The sequence below is a fragment of the Poecilia reticulata genome, unplaced genomic scaffold (genome assembly GCF_000633615.1).
Source record: "Poecilia reticulata strain Guanapo unplaced genomic scaffold, Guppy_female_1.0+MT scaffold_410, whole genome shotgun sequence".
NCBI classification, from domain to species: domain Eukaryota; kingdom Metazoa; phylum Chordata; class Actinopteri; order Cyprinodontiformes; family Poeciliidae; genus Poecilia; species Poecilia reticulata.
In genome coordinates, this window is record NW_007615179.1 from 3,304 (window position 1) to 15,793 (window position 12,490).

The 12,490-nt window shown below is 41.4% G+C and overlaps 2 protein-coding genes across 2 annotated transcripts; both read left to right on the top strand.

Moving 5' to 3' along the window:
* The first annotated feature begins 2,095 nt into the window (after positions 1–2,095).
* ucn3l (urocortin 3, like) lies at positions 2,096–3,867 on the top strand. The gene is made up of 2 exons (XM_008403293.2): positions 2,096–2,295; positions 2,520–3,867. The coding sequence occupies exon 2, from the start codon at positions 2,530–2,532 to the stop codon at positions 2,998–3,000; it is 471 nt and encodes a 156-aa protein (XP_008401515.1). The 5' UTR covers positions 2,096–2,295; positions 2,520–2,529; the 3' UTR covers positions 3,001–3,867.
* Positions 3,868–5,064: 1,197 nt separating this feature from the next.
* Positions 5,065–12,470, top strand: LOC103460979 (coatomer subunit gamma-2). The gene is made up of 20 exons (XM_008403294.2): positions 5,065–5,204; positions 5,608–5,660; positions 5,745–5,825; positions 5,924–5,995; positions 6,076–6,155; positions 6,947–7,022; positions 7,138–7,230; positions 7,342–7,428; positions 7,533–7,690; positions 7,781–7,914; positions 8,202–8,269; positions 9,492–9,680; positions 9,800–9,895; positions 9,989–10,232; positions 10,321–10,396; positions 11,007–11,110; positions 11,198–11,323; positions 11,408–11,476; positions 11,590–11,771; positions 11,913–12,470. The coding sequence occupies exons 1-20, from the start codon at positions 5,168–5,170 to the stop codon at positions 12,126–12,128; spliced, it is 2,241 nt and encodes a 746-aa protein (XP_008401516.1). The 5' UTR covers positions 5,065–5,167; the 3' UTR covers positions 12,129–12,470.
* The last annotated feature ends 20 nt before the right edge of the window (positions 12,471–12,490 follow it).

Below are 12,490 nucleotides of genomic sequence, written 5' to 3' on the forward strand. Positions count from 1 at the left end.
TTTGGTGGGGGGGTGTAGTGGGCCGGGCAGGGAGCCAGATGAGAGGCCAACGGGGGCCCAACCAATCTACATCATACAGTCTCGGCTGTGGCAGGGGATTCCAATGTGTGGGCGCTCAGTAACTGGGACCTTTTCCCTCCTTTTTGAAAACGCACATTAAACCACGGTGGGAAGGCGGAGATTGGAAAGTTGAGACATTATTTTAACTCTTCTGACTATTTATGCGAGATGTCTGATTGGATGGGTCTTAGGTTGATTACTAAAAGTAGAAAACATGACCAAGCTATCAGAAAATGCTTACATGAACAATCACCCTCAGGCTTCCTTCGTGTTGGTCACGATTCTGCCCCCGTGATCTACTCCCACTCTCCAAAATGCTTTGCAAATATCCAACATGCAGTGCCTGGCAGAGGTACACTTAAACTTTTTCACATTTTGCCACATCGCATACACAAATGTTGACTCGTCATTGGGATGTTGAATGACTGACCAATGCAAAGTCAAACATAACTGAAGAGGAAAGAAATTTAGTTTTGGATCTGTAAAGCAGGGATGTCTGGTGTTGTGGGAGTTGACCAAATGTTGAGGTGGGTGGAACTTTTCTTTGGGGTTGGGTGAGGCTGCTGAACAATTATTAACCTCCTGACAGCTTTGTTTCATATTTTTAACCATCTCATTGTAATTTAATAGCACCGAAAGAAACGGGGAAACAATTCAACGGTGGAACAATCAGACATTTCTTATATAACCAACTCATTTGCATGAATCATCCCAAATATCGACACTTTTGTCATAAAAACGGTTAAAAATAAGATCTTGTTGTACAGGAATTTGCAAAGTATCTTATAGAACTGTAATGCTGAAGATATAATACTGAAGAGGGCCGTGCAAATCAATTTTAGAGATCAACTGCAGGGAAGGGGAAGTGGGAGGACACTTAAGTCTTCAGTCACAATGTGTAATTAATCGAGCTGTGAATGCTTCAGTTCTTATGAATGAAAATAAATTAAGTTGATAAAAGGAATGGCTTTGATTCAGTCTTTACCATCATTGGTTCTGTTATGTTTGTTTTGCCATCTTGTAGTTTAGGGTGTAATTCTCTTCAAACTACAATTTATGACAACGAAAAAAAGAAACTTTTTTTTTTTTTTCCTTTTTCTCCCCAACAGTTATTTTTGTTTTGGCTTACTGTTTTGAGACCAACTCCTCATTTTGTTCAGTTCTTGCATTCACATTACCCACATTATGACTTTTTATGCCTTGCATTCACAGTGCCACACCTCCATCTGTTTACAAAAAAACATTTTAATACATTACTATTTCTGCGATTTGATAAACACATCTTAATGCCTTTTGGTCTTGTTGCATTTGTCTGTAGCCTGAGCTTTTATGTGGGAATCCCTGGAGTTTTAATTCATAAATTAACTCTTGGTAAAACAAAAAAAAAAACATTAGTCCTTGCCATAAGGATTTATAATCAAATTGGTTAAGAAAATGGTCTTTCTTCTCAATTTGAGCGAATAATTGTATATATATGTAAAAAGTTTGACATGTATTTGTTTCTGTCGCACTTGTTCAGTTCTTTGGACAAACACTTTTTCCTGAAGTTACATCAACAAAACTGCAATTGTAGCTCCTAAATATCCTCTGCTCTACACCATGACATTGTAACTCTGCCTTAAACCAGTTCAGAGTTGTTCTCTTCTTGGACAATAGACCACTTTTGTTTGCCCAGCAATCCTAGAAACTAAAAGGAGATGAATAGAAAGCATACCACAGTTTGAAAAACGTTTACTTCTTCATATATTTAAAAAGTAGTCACTAGTTTCTCTTACATAAGTTTATAGTAACGTAAGAAATTTTGGCTCAAAGGGAGCTCTCCATGGTGCTGACGGGTTTAAAGCTTTCTCGTTTCAAAGTCGGGTTTTCTAAGTCGTGATGACTGCTGTCCATAAAAAGAGATTGCAACTTTTTTTATTTATTTATTTTTTTCCCCCTCAACCACTACATCACTGCATGACGACCAATGGGACGGCTCGGAGAAAAACCAAAATGTCAAAGGAATGACGTTGTTGCTGGCGTAGGGCTGCAGTTTGAAGTATTCTACTAAATGGAATGGACAAGGAAGACACTCTGCCGGGCAGACAGACTGTGCGCACTGTTGATCTCCAAACACTGAGAGTTTGTCGGGGGTTTTGAAATTCAGAAATTGGCTGGAAGATTTCTGGTTGTTGGCTTCTCTTTCCAAGGCTGGTTCCAAACCAAAAGAGTATTCTTTATCATAGGACAAGAGAGGTAAATACATGTTTGTTTGTTTGTTTTTTTAGCATGCATTTGTGTTGGGGACCTATTTCTCTTCATCAGATTGGGGTTAACTCAAAACAAAAAGCTATATTTCAAATATTGCTCGCACCAAAAAGTAAAAGTGGGTTGTTTCTCCTTTTTAAAAAGTAGAGAAAGAGTAGCTTTAACTAATTTCCATCCTCTACGCTTCTTTTTTCTTCTTCTTTTCGTCCCAGAGGACACAGCATGCTGTCGTCCCTGAAGACTCTGCTGCTGCTCTCCGTCCTGTGCGCACCGACCTCCAGCCTGTGCCTGCGCCTCTACCAGAGCGGCTCCGACCTTCTGTGCAACGACCACATGACTCTGGGGGCTCGAAGTGAGGAGAGCGAGCCGGGCTACTCCCCCGTGGATGCCTGGGCTTCCCTCCTGCAGTCCGCGGACTATCTCTCCTCATCCACCTCCTCGTCCTCTGCAGAGTCCAGTCGGGAAAAAAGGACTTCAAGTCCCGCAAACTACCGCTTCATGAGCCGGACGAAGCTCAGAGGGCAGATGCTCCGCAACAACATCAAAGGGGACCGGAGGAGCAGACTGACCCTGTCCCTGGATGTCCCAACCAACATCATGAATGTCCTCTTTGACGTGGCCAAAGCCAAGAACCTGCGCGCAAAAGCGGCGGAGAACGCGCGACTCCTGGCGCAGATTGGACGGAGGAAATGAGAAAACGCGGAGAAACTTTGACTCGGCAGAGGGCAATGACTAAATGTAATCAATAACTTTTTGTTTCCTCGAATAAACAACGACTCGTTTCTCTAGGGGAACATTAACATTGTCCACGCTAACAGGTGAAACCATGTCATAACCGCGGTGATTTCAATGTTTGTGAATTAACATCGTCTTTGTTGTACAAATCAAAGCACAGCGAGAAACCTGTCTGATATTTGACCTAACTGGATGGAACGGCGCTAAAGATGACTAAATTTAGTTTTAAAATACATCAAAGTGAACATTTGATATAGACTGAAGTATTTATTTTTTTTTGCTTAGGATGACGCTTAATTGGCCTAAATTACTTTTGATTTTAAATATTTTTTATTTTAATCTCATAGGATAAACATGAAAAATTCTTAGTGCCATATTTTAGTGCCACATAAAATAGTGCCATATGAGTAAAGTCACGTGATTAGCTTGGATATATGGGGTCTTAATTCCAGAAAACAATAATCAATCGATTGTTTTTTGTTTCTTTATAGCTTTGCGCACTAATGTCTGCAAAGTAAGTTAGAAAAAATATTGAGATATGTAGGATTTTGCCCATATTTAGATTTGGTGTTTTTAGGGCGAGCATAAATGCCGTTGCTGTTTGTTTTTTTTTTTAATGTGTAATGTTTTCCTTTACTCAAATTTCCCACGAAACAGTGGCACAAACAACTCGCTGACAATAAAACACTGTACAAATCATCTGCAGAGATCATGAATACAGTAAAATGCAAATGCATGTGAATGTATGTTGTCATCAGATGTCTCTTATTTTTCTACTTTCCAATAAAGGATTATTTTTCCTGAAATAAAGCAGATGTAACTACACACAGCTGGCTCTTTCCATACAATATTAAACGATGAGATACATAACATATTTTCCCACTGTCCCAAAACATAACTAGTAGGTTAATCGATTACTCTAAAACTATACTTATGTGTGATTACTTGTCCTTTGTGTTTGTCTGCTGCCTTGTGATGGACTGGCGACCTGTCCAGGCTGTACCCCACATTTTGGGGTACAGCCTGAATTGATGTCATGTGATTTCACATGACATCAATTGGATTTCCATTCTTCCCCGTGACCTTGCAAGAATAAGCTATGGACGATGGATTCAATCAGTCAATCAAGTTGATTTGTATAGCACATTTCGGCAACAAGGCAGTTCAAAGTGCTTTACATCATAAATTATCGGAAAATAGGACTTTACTTTCTATAAAACTATAGCTTCGCTGTTTTGGTATCAGCAGATCTGCATTGCTCTGTGTCTTAAAATAATAATAAAATAAATAAATGATAATACAGATTTGCCTTAATTTGTTTGAAGGAGTCTGTATATTAGTAATGACGTTTTAAATGTTGGCCACTAGATGGCGGTAAAAGGTACATTCGGAAAAAGCTCCCGTTCTCAAATCTTTATATTAAAAAATAACAATGGTCTTTAAAAATTACCTAAATGTAATGTTATAACATATTGATTGAATTATAAAATTTGCTATCGGTTAATATTTTCAACTGCTTGGATAAAATACAAAACTGCGTTTCTGTATAAGTTTTAAATTGTACACCCTCTCAAATCACGATGCTGAGAAATGCTGACATCCTGTGGTAATTTTGAGCAACTGCACTCTAGATCTGGATAAATCAAAAACCTTAGGTATACTCAATATTTTTATTATCTCTATGATTAACATTATATCTGTGCTTAAATGGCTTGAATCCTATTAGTAACAATGAAACTACCGAAGCTTCTGGGATTTTTACAAATATATAACACGTATGTCACACGAAAAGCAAACAATGACCCAAAAGCAAGATTTGGGACTCCCTTGACTTATTTTTGGTTAAACAACGGCAAAACAAAAATAGAATTAAAGTTACAACTTCAATTACACCGCATTCGAAGCTTTTTATAGTAGTTATTAAAAAAAAAAGAAAATAAAAAGAAATTAAAAACTGTCAACAGCGTCCTCTGCTGTTTTAAAAGTTGGGTGGCTATGACGTCATTTCCGTCGACGTGGACGCCCCCCAACAGGAAGCCAGTCTGCTTTTGGCTACGTGGAAGTAGCTCCTGATATTTCCGAGGCTGAGAGCATCTGCTGCCCTCGTCCGTCATCTCCAGTTAAAATGATTAAAAAATTTGACAAGAAGGACGAAGAGTCTGGTAAGGATTTAAATATGAATAGGAAGGCATAAGTTTTACGATTGAAACACGTTACAGTAAGTGTAAGTGCTAAGTGCTCGTTTGTTAGCTTGCTAGCTAACCAACCCGACCCTCAACAACGGTTTAAGAAGAACATTATAGACATATTCTGACCTAAAGCGCAAAAGCAAACCAGTACGGCAGCTTTATCGAGTTTACATTTAACTGTTTGTGGTGACACTTAATTCCAAATAATGTTTTACCATGTTTACAGTTGTCATTGCATTAGCTGTGCACGCTAGCGTTGTCTGAATAATCTTATCCTGTCACTTTATATATCACAATATGCCGTTTTTTTTCTTATGGTATTCGAGAAACAAGTAATGCCCTATCCTTGTTGTAATTCATTTATTTTGTCTCTTAGGAAGTGGGTCAAACCCTTTCCAGCACTTGGAGAAGAGTGCAGTTTTGCAAGAGGTAATTTTGAGCATAAGCTCTGGACTTTTATCTGTAACCAGGAGATAGTGGTAACAATCCATGGTGATGTGTTTTCATTAACAGGCACGGATCTTCAATGAGACCCCCATCAATCCAAGAAGATGTCTCCATATCCTCACCAAGATCATCTACCTTCTCAATCAGGTGAAAATGACAAATATTTACTCTTGTTTGTCCTTTGAGCATTGTTTTTATTTCAACGACAAAACTAACTAGTCTCTCTCTTTCTTGTGTTTATGTAGGGAGAGCATTTTGGGACCACCGAAGCCACTGAGGCTTTCTTTGCGATGACGAGGCTGTTCCAGTCTAATGATGTAAGACATGTCCATTTAATCGTTTCGGTTGAATAACTTTTCACACATCTGATCTGAACAAGGTTTTCTCTGATGTTTAGCAAACCCTGAGGAGGATGTGCTACCTGACTATCAAGGAGATGGCAAACATCTCTGAGGATGTCATCATTGTCACAAGCAGGTTTGTGTTGACGAATCGTCTACTTGAAACGTCCATTTAAAAGTATTCACTCTCTTGCAGTTTTATTACTACTTAGCTCTATGCAAAAAAATAAATAAATAAATTACTCCTGAATTTGGTAACTGGTTGTGCCACATTTGGAAACAACTGCCATTGGTGTCTGATTTTACTTTATATGTCTGTGGAGGATTTGTAGCCCATCCCTCTTTGCAGAACGGCTTTCCTCAGATTTTGATTGTGGGTAACCTGTTGAAGGCCCTAGCACAAGGGTGGGCCAACTCCAGGCCTCTAGGGCCGGTCTCCTGCAACTTTTAGATGCATCTCTATTTCAACACACCTGAGTCAAACAATGAGGTCATTAGCAGGACTCTGGAGAACCTGACTGCACTCAGGAGGTGATTCAGCTGTTGGATTCAGGTGTGTTGGACCAGGGAGACATCTAAGAGTTGCAGGACACCGGCCCTGGAGGACCAGGATTGCCCACCCCTGCCGTAGCACATGACATCAATTGGATTTAAGTCTGGGCTTTCAGTTAGTGGTTCACTGAAGCTCCACAGCCTTAAACTGACGTCACTAAGATTCTTATCAGTTGAGCTTCTTTAGATCAATAGATGATGGTTTGCTTTTTAAAAAAATGTTGTTTTTAAACCTCTGCGCTTATTTCATGTTGTCAAATGGTGCATTGTAGTCCAGCAGAGTTGCTGTTTCTTCTGCAGTTGTGTTACAAAATATATTTATTCTTTGATGATTTATTAATAAAGTTTTGTCCTCATTTGTCTTTGCTTTAATAGCTTAACCAAAGACATGACTGGGAAGGAAGACGTGTACAGAGGTCCAGCCATCAGAGCTCTGTGCAGGATTACAGATGTGAGAGAAGTTTTCTATTGATCTCAGCTTACAGATTTCTGTAATGCAGGAAGGAAATGTCTTTTCTTTAGGAGAGTTATTTATTTTCTTTATGTGTGTGTTTGTGTCCTCACAGACCACCATGCTGCAGGCCATTGAAAGATACATGAAGCAGGCTATTGTGGACAAGGTGCCCAGTGTGTCCAGTTCAGCTCTGGTCTCCTCTCTGGTATGATTTATAAACCATAAAAAGAAAAGAATCCAGAGTTTCTCGTGTTGTCGTTGGTAATCATCCACTCGTGTGTTATGCTGTTGGATGACCTTCTCTCTGCTTCCTCAGCACATGGTGAAGATGAGCTACGATGTGGTGAAGCGCTGGGTGAATGAAGCCCAGGAAGCTGCCTCCAGTGACAACATCATGGTCCAGGTAGGAAAGACACGCTCACGGTGGACGACTGCAACTCTGGGATTCGTGAACAAAACTTGTTGATTTTAATTCCGTTTCCTGTTGGGTTTTTTTCACCCTGTTAGTACCACGCTCTGGGCCTGCTGTATCACCTCCGAAAGAACGACCGTCTCGCTGTGACCAAGATGCTCAACAAGTTCACCAAGTCGGGCCTGAAGTCGCCGTTCGCCTATTGCATGCTGATCCGCATCGCCAGCAAACTGCTGGACGAGACGGAGGGCGGGTGAGCAGGACGGAGCGTGGCCGGACAGAACGGCTGCCCGCACCACAATGAATGAACTGGTGTTGACGTCCGTTTTGTCTCAACCCGCAGTCACGACAGCCCCCTGTTTGACTTCATCGAGAGCTGCTTGAGGAACAAGAATGAGATGGTTGTTTATGAGGCTGCGTCCGCCATTGTCCACATGCCCAACTGTACTGCCAGAGAGCTGGCGCCCGCTGTCTCAGGTGACCTGCTCTCTCAATTATTCATAAAGTTGGAATTTGGACCACTGAGGGTTTCTTTTTTCTAATGCCAGTTCAATTTGTTCAGAGAGGCAATTCATGTCGTCTTAAGAAAATTTACATTAATTAAAACATGAAAACATCCTATTTTTATACAGAAATGCAGACAGATACAAATTCAAATTAAGTAATGTCCATTGTTACTGGCTGTTTGAATCCAGTGTAGATATTAGAAATAAATCAAGATTCAGAGATGCCGTAACAAAATGACATTTTGTGTTTTCCTTCAGTTCTCCAGCTCTTCTGCAGCTCCCCTAAAGCAGCCCTGAGATATGCTGCAGTCAGGACCCTCAACAAGGTACAACTCTTAATTTTACTGCATTAGGCGGCACGGTTTAGTGCAAGACCTCTAACAATCCCAAGTGTTAAGGCCACAAACATGTTGGCCCTTTTCGTATTTATTTGTAAATAGAGATGTGCCGATCAGGTTTTTTCCCGCCAATACCGATTCCGATCACCCATGAGAGCCGATCACCGATACCGATCACATAATTATTATTTTTTTAATCAAAAGCACTACAGGTTACATTATGTGAAAAAAGGAACCATGAATTCACCTTAATTTAGACAAAAATTTGTTTTTAATAACTTTTTCCAAGAAAAAACAGGCATTGTGCAAATTGTACTGCTATCGGTAATACTATCTTTAACTGAATGAAAACTTCCTGATAGCATGGCGGCTAGCTGATTACTGCTAGTTCTGAGTGGCCGTTTCTGACTGAGCGGAGTAATTATGCAGAGCAGGGAGGAGATCAATTATTTTTTTTAGAGATTATCTGTCTCATGTTAGGACAGCGAAAGTTTTAATACATATGTAAAATGTATTTTTTTAGGTTAGATGCTGCAGCTTTAAACAGGGGTTCGGTGTGAGAGTCACTACCAGGTGGAGCAGAAGCGGCGTCTGTGAAATATTACTACCTGTAGCGCGTAGCAGCGGTTCAACAGCGAGAGCAGAACCAGCATCTTACATCGCAGCTCGAAGACTTAAATAATTTTGCGGGTTATTCGTTTAGCTTTCTGACCGTCAAGCTAATCCAGGTGAGTGTTTGTAGCTGTGCGCTGCTTTACCTGCTATCTGATTGCTCCAAATGTCTTTTTTACTGCAGTGAGCCTCGATGTAGCCAAACTCCATCAAGTATGGCATTGTTTTTATGCCATATTAGATTCGTCGTGTTGATGCATTTTGACCCGCTTCACCCCACGTGCTTCGATTTTCCCCATTCACTCAGTGCGTTATAGTTCCACATGACATCATTTAGGTTTTGTTGCTGCGCGTTTGCGCAGAGTGAAGGAAAGAGGAGACGAGCTGCACAGGCAGGCTGCGAAATGAGATGCAGGTTTGTGTGATCGGCAACAAGAGACCGTGATCGGCGATCACCAATCATACACTTTTTCACGGAAATCAGCCAATTATGATCGGTGGTCGATCGATCGGCACACCTCTAATTGTAAATTCTCATTTTGACATCTCGGTTGCAAGTCCGTAACAGATTTTTATGAGTCCTTTGTGTGTTGTTCAGGTGGCCATGAAACACCCGTCGGCTGTGACCGCCTGCAACCTGGACCTGGAGAACCTGATCACCGATTCCAACCGCAGCATCGCCACCCTGGCCATCACCACACTGCTGAAGACCGGCAGCGAGAGCAGCGTTGACCGCCTCATGAAGCAGATCTCCTCCTTTGTCTCTGAGATTTCGGATGAGTTCAAGGTGAGAAGTCTTTGATTTGACGAAAATGGTATTAGAAAGGTTAGATTTATTTTAATCTAAAGTATTCAAATGTTGTTGTTTTTTTTTGCTTTTTTTTAAATGACATTTGTTCCTCCAAGGTGGTGGTCGTTCAGGCCATCAGTGCCCTGTGTCAGAAGTATCCCAGGAAGCACAGCGTCATGATGAACTTCTTGTCCAACATGCTGAGAGACGACGTAAGTTTGGTTTTATCATTTGGGTTTATGATTCTGATTATTGTAGCAGCTTGGGCCTCCTCCCACACGGACTGATCACTTCTGTCGCTGCAGGGCGGCTTTGAGTACAAGCGGGCTATCGTGGACTGCATCATCAGCATCATCGAGGAGAACCCCGAGAGCAAAGAGACGGGCTTGGCCCATCTGTGCGAGTTCATCGAGGACTGCGAGCACACAGTGCTGGCCACCAAGATCCTGCACCTGCTGGGCAAAGAGGGGCCGCGGACCCCGCAGCCCTCCAAGTACATCCGCTTCATCTTCAACCGGGTGGTCCTGGAGAGCGAGGCGGTTCGTGCAGGTGAGACGGCGTAAACATCAGCGGCCTAGTAATCTGGTCTAGTAATCTGATTACCTCCAACTGGCCATTTGTATTTGTCTGCCTTCAGCTGCTGTGAGCGCTTTAGCTAAATTTGGAGCTCAGAATGACGATCTGCTGCCGAGCGTCCTGGTTCTCATGCAGAGGTGAGGCCTTGTTTGTTTTGTTTTCTTTTCTTTCCTTTCACACAAGTGTGTATTTGTTGGAAACTTAAAAGACTCTATTGAACTATGAATGAACTTTGTTTAATGAAGCCTCAAAAATGGATGAAATCAACAAATATAAAAAAAAGTTTGCTTAATTAACTTTTTCCTCATTTCATAAACTAATGGAGGTTTTTTGTTTTAGAAAAGACAGCTCATGCTGATTTATTTGCTAATCAGCACGAGAAAACAACAGACTGCAAATTTGTCGAATGCCTTGTAATAATTTGATCACGGATTAATCTGATTAATATGATTTATCCGTGATCACGGATTAATATGAACAAACTTCCAGAAAACTGTAAAACAGCTGAAACACTGGGTGCCTATAAATCTCAACTTAAAACCCACCTGTTTAGAGTTGCTTATGGCTAAATTAGGATTAGTGTGGGTTTTGTCTGTTTTTATCCTTTTAATTCTTTTTTTAAAAAAATCTTTCTTACTCTTCATTCAATGTCAGATGCTGTTTTTATTTTAATTATGTAAAGCACTTTGAAATGCCTTGCTGCTGAAATATACAAATAAAATGTGACTGATTGATCTGTTCTCACAGGTGTATGATGGACAGCGATGACGAGGTCAGAGACAGAGCTACTTTCTACATGAACGTGCTGCAGCAGAAGCAGAAAGCTCTGAATGCTGCGTATATCTTTAATGGTAAATATCGCCATTTATGAGGCGTACAAGATAAACTGTATAAGAAATCGGAATGTCAGGTGTTGACGTGTCCTCCTCGTGTCTCAGGTCTGTCCGTGTCCATTCCCGGCCTGGAGAAGTCCCTCCACCAGTACACCCTGGAGCCCTCGGAGAAGCCTTTCGACATGAAGTCTGTACCTCTGGCCACCACTCCAATCACGGAGCAGAAATTGGGTACGACCACATTGTTTTCTTCAGATTAAATTACAGAATATTGCTGTGCACAAAATAAATTGAGTTTGTGTGTTTTTCTTCTAGAAATTGCTCCTGTTGCTACGAGCAAACTGCCGGAGAAGTTGGCCCCATCACGGCAAGACATCTACCAGGGTAAGTAAGACAGGTGGACCCGCTTCAGTTATTGCTTTTTATTGGATAATTGATCAAAACGTCCACTTTAATGTTCACTTATTACTTTTTTTTTTTCTCCTCCCTTCTCGCAGAACAACTTGCCTCCATCCCAGAATTCCAGGCTCTCGGCCCGTTATTCAAGTCGTCCGAGCCGGTGCAGCTGACCGAGGCCGAGACGGAATACGTGGTTCGCTGCATCAAGCACACATTCGCCCGACACATGGTGTTCCAGTTCGACTGCACAAACACACTGAACGACCAGCTGCTCCAAAAGGTTCGTTAAAAGATGGCCGGTAGTCCTGCTCCCTGCCGGAGACCGGAACGTTTTTTTCCAACATCTGGTTCAATGGTGGATGGAATCTTATTGACAACAAGTGATTATTATGTGACGAGGCTGAACTGTCGTCTGTTGCAGGTGGTAGTACAGATGGAGCCATCAGAAGCCTACGAGGTAGCGCACTACATCCCAGCCCCCAGCCTGCCCTACAGCCAGCCGGGCTCCTCCTACACGTTGGTGCGGCTCCCTGACGACGACCCCACTGCAGGTAGGAGCGTTGCTGGGACCGCTCATGGTTTCCTTCACAGCCTGGAAAAGTCTAGAATTTGTATCAAATCACAGTATCCATCGTAAGGGAACTATTTGGATACAGTAGTTGATGCATGTACTTCACATAGTAAATTTCTCAAACTTGGAAAATGTGCGGAAAAACCTGTTTTGTCTGTGCAAATCATAAGGTTTACTCATGTACGTGTCAATGTCTGAATCCTGCAGTGTAGAGGTACTTTGGTCTATCTAAATGCTTGAATCTCAGTTTATTCTCACATTGTTTTTACTAGATTAAGTACATTAGAGATCATGACGCACCCCCTCCTCCAACCTGGCACCCATCCATCATAGCATTTTGTTGTCTCTCATTGATGTCTAGTAGAGCAACTTTGTCATTATTGGTCAATTTAATTGTTTTTTTCCAGCTTTTTTTTTTTTTTTTTTTT

What these genes read in the sequence shown, in the direction of transcription:
- ucn3l (XM_008403293.2), top strand. Translation starts at nt 2,530, where the DNA reads ATGCTGTCGTCCCTGAAGACTCTGCTGCTGCTCTCCGTCCTGTGCGCA.
- LOC103460979 (XM_008403294.2), top strand. Translation starts at nt 5,168, where the DNA reads ATGATTAAAAAATTTGACAAGAAGGACGAAGAGTCTG. An exon ending in GCTGGCGCCCGCTGTCTCAG is followed by an intron (nt 7,915 to 8,201) that starts GTGACCTGCTCT and finishes GTTTTCCTTCAG; the next exon opens with TTCTCCAGCTCTTCTGCAGC. An exon ending in AATCACGGAGCAGAAATTGG is followed by an intron (nt 11,324 to 11,407) that starts GTACGACCACAT and finishes TTTTTCTTCTAG; the next exon opens with AAATTGCTCCTGTTGCTACG.